This window comes from Cucumis melo, chromosome 11, assembly GCF_025177605.1.
Source record: "Cucumis melo cultivar AY chromosome 11, USDA_Cmelo_AY_1.0, whole genome shotgun sequence".
NCBI lineage: Eukaryota > Viridiplantae > Streptophyta > Magnoliopsida > Cucurbitales > Cucurbitaceae > Cucumis > Cucumis melo.
The window spans coordinates 1,470,354-1,484,760 of record NC_066867.1 but is presented as its reverse complement, the minus strand read 5'-3'; the positions used below and the strand labels follow the sequence as shown (position 1 = coordinate 1,484,760).

At 29.2% G+C, this 14,407-nt stretch overlaps 2 protein-coding genes across 4 annotated transcripts; one reads left to right on the top strand and one right to left on the bottom strand.

The window, feature by feature from the left end:
- Positions 1–223: 223 nt before the first annotated feature.
- On the bottom strand, positions 224–5,425 carry LOC103497522 (B3 domain-containing transcription factor VRN1-like). Its single transcript, XM_051079039.1, has 7 exons — positions 5,306–5,425; positions 4,862–5,207; positions 4,596–4,744; positions 1,309–1,362; positions 837–1,170; positions 553–746; positions 224–484 (listed from the first exon to the last, which is right to left on the bottom strand). The coding sequence occupies exons 1-7, from the start codon at positions 5,423–5,425 to the stop codon at positions 224–226; spliced, it is 1,458 nt and encodes a 485-aa protein (XP_050934996.1).
- Positions 5,426–11,010: 5,585 nt separating this feature from the next.
- On the top strand, positions 11,011–13,214 carry LOC107991566 (B3 domain-containing transcription factor VRN1-like). Of its 3 annotated transcripts, none has more exons than XM_051079379.1 (4): positions 11,011–11,727; positions 11,953–12,187; positions 12,592–12,713; positions 12,837–13,214. In XM_051079379.1, the coding sequence occupies exons 2-4, from the start codon at positions 11,968–11,970 to the stop codon at positions 13,107–13,109; spliced, it is 615 nt and encodes a 204-aa protein (XP_050935336.1). In that variant the 5' UTR covers positions 11,011–11,727; positions 11,953–11,967; the 3' UTR covers positions 13,110–13,214. The 3 variants fall into 3 exon arrangements, with proteins under 3 accessions (XP_050935336.1, XP_050935335.1, XP_016902166.2); XM_051079378.1 differs by having other exon boundaries at positions 11,011–11,745; XM_017046677.2 differs by having other exon boundaries at positions 11,011–12,187.
- The last annotated feature ends 1,193 nt before the right edge of the window (positions 13,215–14,407 follow it).

Below are 14,407 nucleotides of genomic sequence, written 5' to 3'. Positions count from 1 at the left end.
TTATTTCAAAAGATAAAATTTATGAAAATATTTATAAATTTAGTAAATATCATAATCTATTTGCACGATAAATTGCTACCTGTATTGATATAAATAAATACGTATAATAACCTATTTTTGATAAAGTGCGATGTTTAATTATATTATATAAAAATTTTTGTTCTTATTGCTATATTTTAAAAATAGCCTTAAAAAAAGTGTAATTTTGTTTAACACCAACAAATTAAGCATTAGGAAGACGGAAAATGGCGACTTTAAATAAAACGGCGTCGTTTTTCTCCATCAATTCAAACACACAAATATCGCCTTCCTTCAACTCATTATCCACCGCGAATCTCTTCCAACCGCCTTTCAACTCCGTTCGCCGCCGTGTAAACGCCCATCGTACTCCACACCACACTCTCCAACTCCTCCCGTCGCCGACCTCCAGCTTCACATCCACCGACTCCTTTATGTACCTCTCTCCAAATCTCCTCGGTAGGCTCTGCAAATCAAATTCATCAAAATTATTCTGTGTTCACTCTTTTTTCAATCCAAGTATTTTGTTCTTACCAGATAATTTCCTGTTTGGATGTAGGAAGGTCTCATCGTCACCATGAATGAAGGATTATTCCTCCTCGATTTGAACCTGCTCGCTCTCTTCTTAACCGCTAATTGATTCTCCGTCAATGCTGGTGGCGTCTTCCTTGGATTCATCGGTCTCATCGATTCCGGACTGACTCGGCCATCGTCTCCCTCATTATACGCTGAAATCGGTAGGTATTGTTATATTCATCCAATTTTAGATCTGGTTGCTGAAATTCAAATTAAATTTCAAAGAAATTAAGCGCACAAACCTGTTCCTCTGTGATTACTCTGTCTCCGTGAGTTATCCGTTTCCAGGTCTTCTTCATCTTCATCGCTAGTGATTCCTCGATTCTTAGCGATCTTCACTTTCGCATTCTTCCTCATCATCTTCTTGAGTCCTCGCAATGAACGATAAGCCGGTGTTTCCTCCTCTTTCTCCATTCTCCTCTTCTTCAAAACCATCTCATTCAGTATCTGAATAGATTCCTCTTCATCTTCGTTTCTGCTTTTCGGAATAATATCCAGTAAACCACGAATTGGATAATCGATTTCGGTAGCGGAGGTATCGAAAATGAGGACATTAAAACAACAAATTCCTTTCAACTGGAACACAAGGAAATATCCAGGTTGAACAGAATAAAACTGGACGAATTCCGGCCAGCCTCTCCGGAAAAAGATTTTTCCGTCTGATTTTTTGAGTTGTATTTTCCAGTTTGCGCCGTCGGGAAGGAAGAGAGTGACCTTGTTGAATAACATAGAACCGCCATTGTTCTTGACAAACTTGTTTGGAAGCTCCTGAGAAGAAATTAATAGATCTAATTAAGTAAAGAAATGAAGTAATTAGAGAATGTGATTCATCGTTTGTTTGATTGATTACTTACAAGCTTTTGTTGGGTGAGAGTTTGGTGGAGAATGACCTTGAAGAAATGGGGATTTGGGGAACTGAAGAGATTAGCCATTAAGAAGATTTTGGAAATTTTGAGTTTCTTTCTGTGGTATGAATTTGAACAATGGAAATACAACAAACTGTTGGTTTTTAAGTGATCAAAGTCCTGAAGAACTAATTTCAAAATCATGAAGAGAATGAAAATGTGAAGAAAACTCATGAGGAAATTATGTGGTTCTTCATTGAAACTGAATGGGAAATGGGACTCCAACAACTAAATAATAATAATAATAACAATGATAACAATAATAAAAATCACTTTTCATTAGTTTGATTATATTTCCAAATAATTACCTTAACTATCTTATAAACTTATCATCTCTAATGTATTTGTAAATACCATAGTCTCATATTTTAAGATACCATCAAACAAACTTACATGAGATAATTTGTTTCTTGAAAAAGTGTAGATAGTCAAAATCTTGAAAATTATAAATGTCTGACATCTAGATTACCATGTTTGTTTTGTAGGAATATTTTCGTAGATATCTAAGATGTCTGTGTGAAACAATTCCTCACGTTCCTAAGCATAACTCTAGTTCAATCCTTTACATTGGAGTAATATAGAAAGTAATCTTGGTATATTTTTAGATGCATTTCTATGTCATATTTAATTTTGCTTGTGGCTTGAATATTAGAATGAAAACTTAGAGGTGTTACAGAGTTAGGTTGAGGAATGGGTTTAGTAGCTTTCTTTAGATAGACCCAACATATTTGTTTCGATGGAAACATGTTTTTATCCCAAATAAAACAGCCTTTATTAAATAATAAGATTAACCCAACACAATCATGTTAGTAAACTATTATAGTCAGGTTGCCATAGGTTCATGAAGGAATCCCAAAATATCACCTTAAGAGAAAACCCACTAACCTTAAAGTACAATTTTGTTATATTATTAGTCGAAAGATTAGGATAAGAGAGAGCATATATGAGGGTTCAAGAATAAGGAATGGAGGGAGCACGAAAATTAAGGCCTAATTTTTTACTCTCCTTCGTAGCTTATTTTATGAAAGCTATATATATATAAAAGAAAGAAGAGATTTATTCTAGTGAGATATAATGGTTTGTATAGAAGAAAACTGAGTGTGCAATTTATGTATCAACGAGCAATATGGTTGGAGATGGTCATCTTAACCTTATTCGTAGAGAGATGTTTCTAATAGTCACGTAAATTTCTTAGATTAGGTTTTGAATTTGCACTCTCAACATTGAAATTGTAAATTATTTTGTATTATAGAATAAAGTTTCGTACTTTGTAATAATATGCGTATATATACCTAAGACATAGACTTAAAAGTATGTAGGATAGTAAAAGGATTCTTTGTGCAAGCATGTCTTTGGCTTTCATGTTGATAAAAAATAAGATACTTTTCAAGTATTTTTATGTCTAACAATACAAAAAAAAAAAAAAGGGGGAGTGTATACTTGAAATAAAATATCGCTCTTGGTAAGTGATTAAGGAGATTTGGATAATGACAAAATCGCATAATTCATCTAATAATCATTGATTGATTGGATAACAAGGTAGGGTAGCATATACTCAAGTTAGATGTTAAATATATTCGAACTTAAAATATTATATAATTGATGTGCATACACTTTTTTATGTTAAGGTATAAAATAGTGTAACATGTGTTTTATGCCACATGTTCACAATATATGACCACATTGACTAGTAGATTACTACTACTTTGTTATGTGAGAGACTATCGAGATTAAAAATTATCTATGAGTACTTTTATGGCTTTTTATATGGGATAGAAAATATTTGAAGAAACAGAGAATCATTTCTAAGTGTCACATATTGTAGTGTATTCACTAGTGGACTGACAAAAAATGATGCATGGCTAATGATTTCATACATTTCATCTTGGGTAATGAGAAGGATCATTAATATTTAAAAGTTAATAAACTAACCACCTTATAATTATTGAGGAGTTTTTCATTCTCTTTCTTATTCAATTCTTTTGGTTGTGGAGTTTATTTTATCTATCACTTTTCTTTACAAATCTTGAGCCGAGTCTTCTTTTTTTTTTTTTAATTAATCATTTTCTATATTTCCTAATTTGTTTATTTATTTTACAGAAGCAACAACTGAGTACTTAACATTGCATTTAGTTACCATTCAAGATGCATAAGTTTTTTAATTTTGTAACAACTATTTATCCTCATGAGTATAATTTGTAGCATACACATGAGAATTAAATTATTAGAAATTTGAAAGTATATGTACAAATACAAATTGTCCCTGTTATGAAAGTTAGTAAATAAATTTGTTTTAAATATAGCAAAATGAACTAAAATATTTATAAAGATATAACAAAAAAATCTATTTTTAGAATCTATTAATAATAAATATTGTTAGAGTTCTAACTCGGTCTAAACATTGGTAGATTATTAAATCTTTATATCCCTAATCATAATGATACAGATTCAAGCCATTGTAGAAATATGTTCAACTCATACCCTGCCCTCACAGCTAGAGATAGCATGCCCAGCTAACAAATAAGTCGCAACCACAGTCCTTCAACACCATAATCAAAATAAACATACATTAATCGTACCACAAAGTTCCATATATATGATCAAGTTACATAAAAACACAAAACCCTAAGACAAACAAAATACATGATTACCCTATTTCCAAAAAGGCACCCAAACTTGATATATATAGCTGATCAAGAAGCTGTAAAAATTTCAACTTTGAAAGAGATTGTTGTACAGTTTTTTCCAGTCATTTCAAAAACACAAAAATCTCCAACTGTTAAGTAATTGTCTCGAATAGAACTCTTCCAACCATATTTAAAGTAAGTCATCCTTTGCATTTTATAAGGAGTCCAATAAAAGCCACAACCACCACTCCACATTCTTCCATCTGATGCTTTGAGTATAATTTTTGTGGTAGAATCTTCCACATGCATGTCAGCAAAACTTTTTGGTATACTCTTTCCATAAAATGAAAAGAAAAAAAAAAGAAGTTAAAATATGTTATATAAAATATTCAATGCTTTTTATAGCAGAAAAAATGAAGTTAAATTTGCTTACAAGAGATTTTGTGCGATGAATGTGTGAAGGCCAAACCTTGCAGATGAAAGAAGGATTCAAAGTCATGGATTGAAATCTGTTAGCTTTCGCCATCGCCCTTGCTTGCTGGCTCCCCGTCGACGGCGGCTTCCACCTGCTGTTCGTCGGTTTCTTCACCCCAAAGCTAAGATCACCATCCTTGAAATCTATGAAATAAAAGTTAGATAATATAAATAAATAGTGCAAAGCATGCATGGAAAAACATATATACCTTAGGTAAACAATTAATAAAAAAAAAGGTGTTCTTAGGCAAAGAAACATACCTAGGTCAAGATCATCATCAAAATATGTCTCCATTTTTACCCTTTCCTTAGATTTATCGAGACTAATTTTCTTTACGGGATACTCAATTTCCGTGGCAGTACGATCAAAGATGACGACATATAAACTCGAAGATTGGTTTTCATATTTGAACACAAGAAAGTAGCCACTTTTAACAGAATAAAACTCTACAAGCTTTTCCCAACCATAATGAAACCAAACTCTTGTTCCATTATTACTCTTTGTCAACCCAACATTCCATTCTTTGCCATCCCTCACTTTGAGACATACTTGATCCTTTAACAAAGCTTGTAGGCCATATTCTCTCACAAACTTTCTTGGGATTTCCTAGACATAAAAATTAAAGAAACACATTTGTAGAGTTTAACATGGAAGGAGATAATTACAAAAGACATAGATATATATAGATAGAATTTTTTGCTTACAAGTTTTTGTTCCTTGAGAGCATCATCAAGAACAACCTTAAAAAAGTGGGGATTGTGCAATAATGCTTTATCGGGTTGTTTAACTATGCTGTTTGGTTGGTGATGGGAGGAAGAAGCCATGAGTTTGAACTATGCTTGAGGAATAAGAAAAAGTTCAATAATTTTTTCTATCTATATTGACTAAGAAATGAACTTTAAAAAAGTGTGGTTGCATGCAAATTGATTAAATAAACTAATTAAACACTAACAGCTAGATTATATTAAGTTTATTTAATGGAGAATCTTTATTTGTGTGCTGTCAATTTATGGGAATATCAAGAGATTAGGTGAAGTGCAAAAAGGTTGATAAAAATCTTGTTTATTAAATGTTGATTAGAAAGGATATTGAACATGTTATTAATGATGTTGGTCTAAACCTTTTCTTCAATCTCAACACATCTTTTTAGTCAATGAGTCTTCTTCTATAAACAAACAATTACTACTTTTTTTTTCTATTTTTTATATCTTCATGTTATTATTTTTCCTTATTTGTCTTTTGTTTCTACTTCATATCTTCTCCACTAAATTCATTTTCCCTGTTGGTTTGTTTGCTTTTATTTTTTACAATTTTTTTATCTCATCATTAATTCTCAAAATCCACTCTCTCTCTCTCTTACTACGAGAAATTTACCTTTGTCCACGACAAATATGTCGACACCCCTAAAGTTTGTCGGTAGAAGTGGTATACGCCAACGGATTGTGTTAGCATCGGTAATAAGTAGAATCGCCGACGGCAAAAATTATAGCGTTGGCGTAGATAGGTTTTTACTGACGACATATTTTTGTATTGTCAGCATATGTAGACATATGCCGTTGGTGTATTATGGCCGTCGGCTTAGGTGGACAAATGGTGATGGAATTAAAATTACCGTCGCCTGTTCTTTTAAAACGAAAGTAGGGTTTTTCTTCTTTCCAATTCTATTTCTTTCTCCAAATATATGCCGCCGCCGCCGAAGAACTTCTCTATAGACGTTTTTTTTTGCGACCAACCCCCACAAGTCTCCATCAATCGCCGTCGTTGGAGTGCCTTTATTCCTCTCTTTTTTTCTTCTTTCTCCGATTCTTCTTCGTAAGTTCAAATTTCCCTTCTTTTGATTCTTACTTTCTTGTCAATTTATCATTTTTTTTTTCATTCTTCTATAATTCATATGCCTGTTCTTGTTTCAATTTCAACTTCTTAGAGTTTTGTTTGCATTGTGTTCCTTGTCCTTTATTTTATTTAAGAATGCATACATACCTTTCTCTCCTTATTTGGTTATGCTTAAATGGGTTTTTGTTGTTTAAGAATGCGTACATACCTTTCTTTCCTTCTTTGATTTTATTAGAAAAGCAGTGGATTGATGAGTGTAAATGGAATTTATATATTTTTGTTTTAATTCTTAGAGCAAACATTTTAGAACCAATAAATTATAATTTTATTTAACAACTAAGTTCACATAATTACTACTCATAATTGACATACAAATTTAATGATTTTTGCTCTTAAAGATGTTACATAGAAGGTTGAGTACTGCTGAATCCAGTTCATGATCATCATGTTTTAGTTACTTTTCTTTTAGATATAATAAGCATGTGTGGTATAAAATGAATTTTCTTGTAATAAAATTGCATCAAAATTTAAGATCTTGAGAATTTTTCTTTAGAAATTTTGACACTTTCTTCCCGTTTTTAGAATTAGCTACGTTAGCTCAATTCAAAGTTTTCGATTTTATCATCCACACATAATTGTATTTGTTTCACATACTATTGTGATCATTATTTTCTAGTGAAGCTATGTTCTACTACTTTTTTTTTTTTTTTTAATTTTAAGGTTATCTTAAATTAGAAACTCTTTTATTCTCAAAGCAATTGAATTTAAAAAGATTACAAAAGAGAACTTATCACTAACTAAAAAAAGCTTTTATTAAATTTTCTCATTGTTTAATTTTAAAATTAAATTGTTTTGAGTTTATTTTTCTTTCTTTTACCATCTAAATCTTCGATTTTAATATCATTTTACCTCAAAACATATTTCTAAAACTATTTTTAAATTAGTACTAATCTTGCAACAACATTTACAGAAACATCTACAGTAATATAATATACAATCTAAATAGATTTATTTACAATGATGATTAAAAACAATTAATCACTAATTAAGCTAAATTTAAAGTTCATAGATTAAATTGTTATACATTATAGAGACATAAAATGATTATGACCATCTTACGTTTATTATTATTATTATTACTGAGATTTGTAGCTTATGATAAAGAGTACAATTATTCTTTTAGTGGTGTTTGATACTTATTTGGCTACATTTTAAACATTTTGTAATTGAGTTTTAACATTTTTTTTCAAACATTTGAAGCTATAACTTTTATATCTTTTTCTCAATGCCCTTCAATTTGTTGTTTTCAAAGGACAGCAAAATATTTGGTGCACATCTACTCATTGCAAATGTAAGCTTGGTTTTTTACGGTTTGAAAGAATTAATCAAACAATTTATGGCGTCACAAGAAGGAACTTCAAAAAGATTTATGAACATAGGTTTAGATTTTAAGTTTAGATTTGTTTTATTGAATACGGGAAGAAATATAGTTTTCGTTTTGTAAGTTATTGTTGTTTTTATTATTGTTTTGGTTATGTAAAGTTTGATTATTTAGTATGTAGTTGTTATTGTTTTGGTTATAGAGAAAAATACGTAACTTGTTATTCTAAGTTTATTTTTCAAGAAATTAAAGTACGTAAAGTTTTTGTCAAATATGTTTATTTAACAAATTAAAGTTTTTGTTAAAATATGTTTACCATGTAAAATGTAAATTATAATTAGTTTATTAAATATGTTTCTATTGTTTTTTTTTAATTTGTTTTCCGGTTCAACTTTCTATTGGAGATCACTTCAAGTAAATTAGAAGTTTATGTAGTATTTATGTATTGTTGTAATTTTTGTTATTTTGGACAAATTCATTGTTTTGGCTTATATTAATCGTGTAAGAAACAATTTTAACCTCTATTGAAACATTAAATAAATTTTAGTATTATCTATTTCTATAGTTTGAATTGTGTTTAGGTATAAACCAAAAGAATTGTGGAAAAACAATACAAATGTAAAAAGATAAACCAACTATTTTTTGAAGATATGCCAATGATTTTTGTCATCGACAAAAAGTGAATTTCTTGTAGTGTCTTCGTTACCAAATACCCTAAACCATATTACCACCAACTCATGCATAGATGCATGTTGCATTCACCCATGTTTTCTTAAGCTAGAAAATTCTCAATTTTATACACTTAAATTTTGGATTATAGCAATTTTAAATCTTAGAAGCACATCCAGATGTCCATCTAGTAGGAATGTTCGAGTGCACCTATTGATCCAATGTATTTTAAAGAAAAGAAATCTTAAAATGATAATTTTATCGATTAAACTCATGCGCTTTTACAAGTGTATCAATTTAAATCCTCAATTGAGTTATGTTTGGATAAACATACCGAAAACCCTATAATTTTTAATTTTTAATTTAAATTTCTAAACTTTCTTAAATAAATCAATTTACTTTCGATTTAGATTTTCTTTAAAATTCGATCAGGTATAAATTCTAAAGTTCCAATTTGTAAATTGAAATTCGAAGAAATCTATGCATTCACAAATATAATGCATTAATAAATTTCAGATATAATATAATCCTAATAAAGGTCATAAATTGATTATTCCTATAACAATTTAGAAGTATACAAAAGAAATTAAACATCTCATACAATATTTTTCATACTAAATTCAAAGGAGGGAATAATAAATTGATATACATGAATGTCCAAGATTTAAATTCATATAATAATAAAAGAAACCATTGCAAATGAAAAAACTTTTAAAAATATTTATAAATGGAGCAAAGTTTCATAGTTTATTAGTGACATATTATAGAAGTTTATTATTGTCTATTAACCTCTTTGAATGAATATAGTCTCATCTAATCAACATTATTGTTAATTATTTGAAGTATTATATATAGGATTTGTAACGATTAAGATCTAAGGAAAAAATGAAAAGTTGATATGTAATAATTAATTGATGTTAATTACTAGAATATGAAGGGTCAACTTGATACAATTAATTGATATAACTTGTTCATGTAAAATATGAAAAGTTGGTGTGTTGAACATTTATGAAAGAAGATAATTATCTATATACCAACATATGCAACACAAATTAAACCCTATTGAAGACTTTTAGAAAAATAGGGTTTAATATTTACGGCTCAAATAACATACATATATATATATAAATAAGTGTTTATTATTATTAATTAAACTCATGTGATTTTACAAGTGTATCAATTTAAACCCTCAATTGAGTTACGTTTTAATAAACATTATTATGAAAAACTTATAATTTTTTATTATTAATTCTTATTTCTAAACTTTTATAAATAAATCAATTTACTTTTCATTTATATTTTCTTTTAAATTCAGGTATAAATTCTAAAATTCCAATTTGTTAATTGACATTCGAAGAAATGTATGCATTCATGAATGCATTAATAAATTTCAAATATAATCCTAGTAAAGGTAACAAATTGATTCCTATAACAATTTAGAAGTATACTTGCAAAATTAAACACATCTCATGCGATATTTTTAATACTAAATCCAAAAGGGAGGAATTAAATTAATGTTCAAGATTTTTTATTTTGAAAGAGAAACTAACGACGATTAGGAGGTTCACCCAAGCATTTCTAGTAGATGGACACCTTTTTAGCATCCTCATCATCTCCAATAAATATTATTCAATAATTAAAGTGCAAGGGGAACATAGTTCTCAAAGAGTACAAAACAAAAGGCTCGAGAGAAGCCCATAGCAGAGAAAATCAAAGGAAAGCAGATAAATTTAAAGAAATAATAGAAGAAGATAGTTCGAAAAGAGCTTGCTTTTGGAAGTCCACAGGCTAGTGAGATTGCAAATATCTTCTTAAATGTTGAGAGTGCTATAATATCCATTGTTGGACTCTCCAACCAAATGGACCAAATAACTGCCACCAGAAGATTAAGGCAAATCAACCCTTTTTTGGACTTTGTATTTAAGGAGAATATATGGTCACAGAGGCTATTCTAAGTTATCAAACATTTAAGACCAGCCAATCAAAGAGTTGATCCTATTCCAGAAGTATTGTGCTGTGGAACAAGTAAGGAAAAGGTGTTTAGTGAATTCACTATTCGATTTGAACATCACACACCAGTTTGTGTTTGGGTTCAGGCACATAGATTTCAATCTCATTTGGATCAAATTGATAGTAAGGACCCCATTTGCCGTAGAGACCAGAGAAAGACTTTGCATCTCCATGAAATTTTAGAATTTCCAGAGATTTTTGTAGGGAGAGGTATCATCATTCACATTTGGAGAAGCAGGAGCCACATGAAGATGGCAAATTTTAACAGACATAGCCTTCAAGATTTAAATTAATATAATAACAAAAGAAATCGTTGCAAATTACAAAACTTCTAAAAATATTTATATATGTAGCAAAGTTTCATAGTTTATATATTAGTGATAGATAATAACAGTCTATCATTGTCTATCAACATCTTTAATTCATTTAAACTGATAATAGTCTCTCTTCTAATAACCATTATTGTTTATTTGAAGTATTATATATAACGATTTGCAAGGATTAAGATCTAAGGGAAAAATGAAAATTTGATATCTAATACTTAATATATTGATGTTAATTACTAGAATATGAAGGGTGAACTTGATACAATTAATTGATATATAAACTTTGTTCATGTTAAATATGAAAAGTTGGTGTGTTAAAACATTTATGAAAGAAGAAAGATAATTATCTCTATACCAACATAGCCAACAGCACAAAACCCTATTGAAGATTTTTAGAAAAATAGGGTTTGATATCATATTGATCTTAAAGCTGATTTGAATTGAAGGCATATAATTAATGAACCCTTAATCATAATAATTACCTTACCCACACCACTCCAAGTCCAAACCTCTTTGTTAATTATTAATTTAATAGCATAAATATTGTTCTTCTTTTGTCCCTTCACAATCCCAATTTCAAATCAAAAACAAAAAGAAACAACAAATTAAAGCTTCCTATTGCCATGGCTTCCTCGTCTTCCTCAATGCCCCATTTCTTCAAGGTTATTCTTCCTCAAACCCTCACTCAAAAGAAGCTCGTAAGTTTTTTGATTAATCACGAAATACATATTTTGGCTTGGTTTTTGAAAACACAAGTGGAATCATTTTTAAAAACAAAAAGTCCAAATGATTATCTAAAGGAGGAGTTCTTAAGTTTCTGATCTTTTTGTTGTTGTTGCCCTTTTCAATTCAGGAAGTTCCAAAGAAATTTGTGAGAAAATATGGAGAAGCTCTAAAAGCTGAAGAGGTATGGCTTAAGATAATGGTGAGTGGAGCAAAATGGAAAGTTGGATTAAAAAAAAGTAATGAAAAAGTATGGTTTGAAAAAGGGTGGGAAGAGTTTGTAAAGTTTCATTCAATTGATTATGGTCATTTCTTAACATTTAGATATGAAGGCAATTCTTGTTTTCAAGTTGTTATTTTTGATCAAACTGCCACAGAAATTGAATATCCAATTTCTTTCAAAAACCAGTTTGATAACAAAAAAATGTTTGAAGAGAAAAGGAAATCAGTTCAAGAAACATTGCCTATAAAAAGAGAAAGGAAAGAAGTTCATGAAAATGAATGTGTTCCTCAAACTTTGTATAAAAAGATGAAAACAAGTGATGAAGTTGGTGCAAATAAAGTCATATGGAGATCTCATGAGCTTCAAGAAGTGGAGATGAAGAAGAACACAGAAGACTTGAAAAGTTCTGATTTAAAGAAAGGTAAGTGTATTAAAAAAAAAAAATTGTATCAATCCAACTTTCATAACGTACACTTATGTTTAAACATTCATACTCTATTTGGTAACCTTTTTAGTTTTTGATTTTTGAACATTAACTCTACCAATATTTCAAAAGCAAAAACAAAAAAACAAGGTTTTAAAAAAATGTTTTTTTTTTGTTTTTGAATTTTACTTGGATTTTTTAAAATATTGGCAAAACATAAATAATCAGATGAATATTTGTAGGCTTAATTTAAAAAAAAATGAAAGAAAAATCGTTGACAAACTAAGCCTCAATTTTACATTTAATTTGTTTTAGTGTTTACTGTTATTTTTCATTGATTATTTTTGTATAAATGTAACTCTAAGAAGCAATTTTTTCTTATGACAAAATGATAAATAAAGGGAAGATTTGGAGTAAGAGATCATCAACCATTTTTGCAAAAGCTTCAAAGTTCAAAGAAATAACTACAAATCCTTCTTTCATGGTCACTATGGGACGTTCATACCTTCATACAAGTAATTTGGTAAGTTATCTTTCAAAACTTTTGTTTGCCTGTAAAAATTCAATATAAATAAGGTTAGGTTAAAATTACTCCAAAACATGTTTTTAATTGCGAGTATTGAAATTTTCCTTGAATGTTTTGCAGAATATTCCAACAGGGTTTGCAAGTACGTATTTGAAGGAGACCAAAGACTTGATTCTTTATGTTTCATCAGATGATCAAAAGGTTTGGAAGATTTTGTGCGTTGAACGTTGGTTGTATGCTAGATCATGTCAAAGGTTTGAAATGGCTAAGGGTTGGAGGGAATTTGCTAGAGATAATAGCTTGAAAGAAGGTGATATTTGTGTATTTGAGTTGATGAAAAACATTCAAAAAATGTCATTATTTAAAACTACCATTTTTCGATTTGGTTCGTGAGAGGTCAAGGTATATTGACATGACAAGCTTGAATTAATTTGGAGAGACAATCTTTTGTTTAAGGATTAATCAAGTTGAGATGCACCGATGCATGTATCGATCTTACTTATTTTGTGTTTTTATTGTTGTTATAAAGAAAAGAAATTTGGTTCTTCCCTCTTTTGTCAATGGAAATCAAACTACTCCATTCCAATTGATTTTCTTCTTTTATGTATTACTAGTAAACAACAAGTTTGCAATTTACATTGTTAAGATTTTAGTCAAAAAAAAAAAAAAATTAATGAGATTCTTTTTATTATTAAAGGATTATTTAAAAAAGAGACTAAAAAGATATTTTTTTAAAAAAATAAAAATCTTCCTCATAAATAGGAATATTTTATCTATATCTTTTAAATAAGATTTCGAATATTTTATAGAGTGGTTATATATTGAAGCTCTATGCTTGTTCGTGGTGAGCATTACTAAATATTCAATTTGAAAGCATTCTTTCGACAGAAAGGTTTCGAAAATACATCAATTACCTTTTTTTGTGATGACAAATAACTGAATATCTGCCGGTGATCTCACTGTGTACGAGTGGATAAGAAATATGAAAGAATACTAAAATAGTTGAACGATGGTCAATGAATTTTGGGGAGCCTGAATCCTTTAAGTTATATTGTACTTAAAGATAGTCATATACATAAGAAGAATGTTTCTTATTGTATTGATTGACAACTTTGAATCTTAATAATATTTTTTTATCTGAGCTACGAAACTCCCCACGTGGTATTCTAGGCTACCAAAGTTCTTTGTGTTATTTTTCTTCTGTAGTTTACTTAGCTATTCCTATTGTTATTTACTTCAAAAGTAATTAAATGACTTTTAATTATCTCACACCGTTTTCCATATGTGAAAATCACACACGAAAAAATTATAGTTTTACCTTAACTTTATAAAATTGGAACAGTCATTTTAATATTTATATTATTTTTATATTCATATAGTCGAAAATGATCTTGTCAAGTAAAGAGACAATTTTGTCATCTTTCAAATGTATCTTTGGATTTGATTCGTTGGCACAATTCAAATTCCATTTCTTAACATCTTGAGCTTAGACGTTGCAAACTTAACTATATAATCTATATATATCCAAATAAAGTAGAAGATAGAAAGGTTGCTAGTTGTATAAATAACATATAGCATTATGTAATATCAGTTATGGAAGATGGAAAAGTTACATCATGTAATATGGGTTATGGCCCTAATAACATAGAGCATTATGTAATATGGGTTATGGAATCAAAAAAAAAAAAAAA

Excerpts from the sequence above, each read along its gene's own strand:
- LOC103497522 (XM_051079039.1), bottom strand. The coding sequence starts at position 5,425 with ATGGCTTCTTCCTCCCATCACCAACCAAACAGCATAGTTAAACAACCC. Across the intron at positions 5,208-5,305 it reads CTCTCAAGGAACAAAAACTT|GAAATCCCAAGAAAGTTTGT; the intron begins GTAAGCAAAAAA and ends TTTTATGTCTAG. Across the intron at positions 485-552 it reads TCCAAACAGGAAATTATCTG|AGCCTACCGAGGAGATTTGG; the intron begins GTAAGAACAAAA and ends TTTGATTTGCAG.
- LOC107991566 (XM_017046677.2), top strand. The coding sequence starts at position 11,743 with ATGGTGAGTGGAGCAAAATGGAAAGTTGGATTAAAAAAAAGTAATGAA. Across the intron at positions 12,188-12,591 it reads AAGTTCTGATTTAAAGAAAG|GGAAGATTTGGAGTAAGAGA; the intron begins GTAAGTGTATTA and ends TGATAAATAAAG. Across the intron at positions 12,714-12,836 it reads ACCTTCATACAAGTAATTTG|AATATTCCAACAGGGTTTGC; the intron begins GTAAGTTATCTT and ends AATGTTTTGCAG.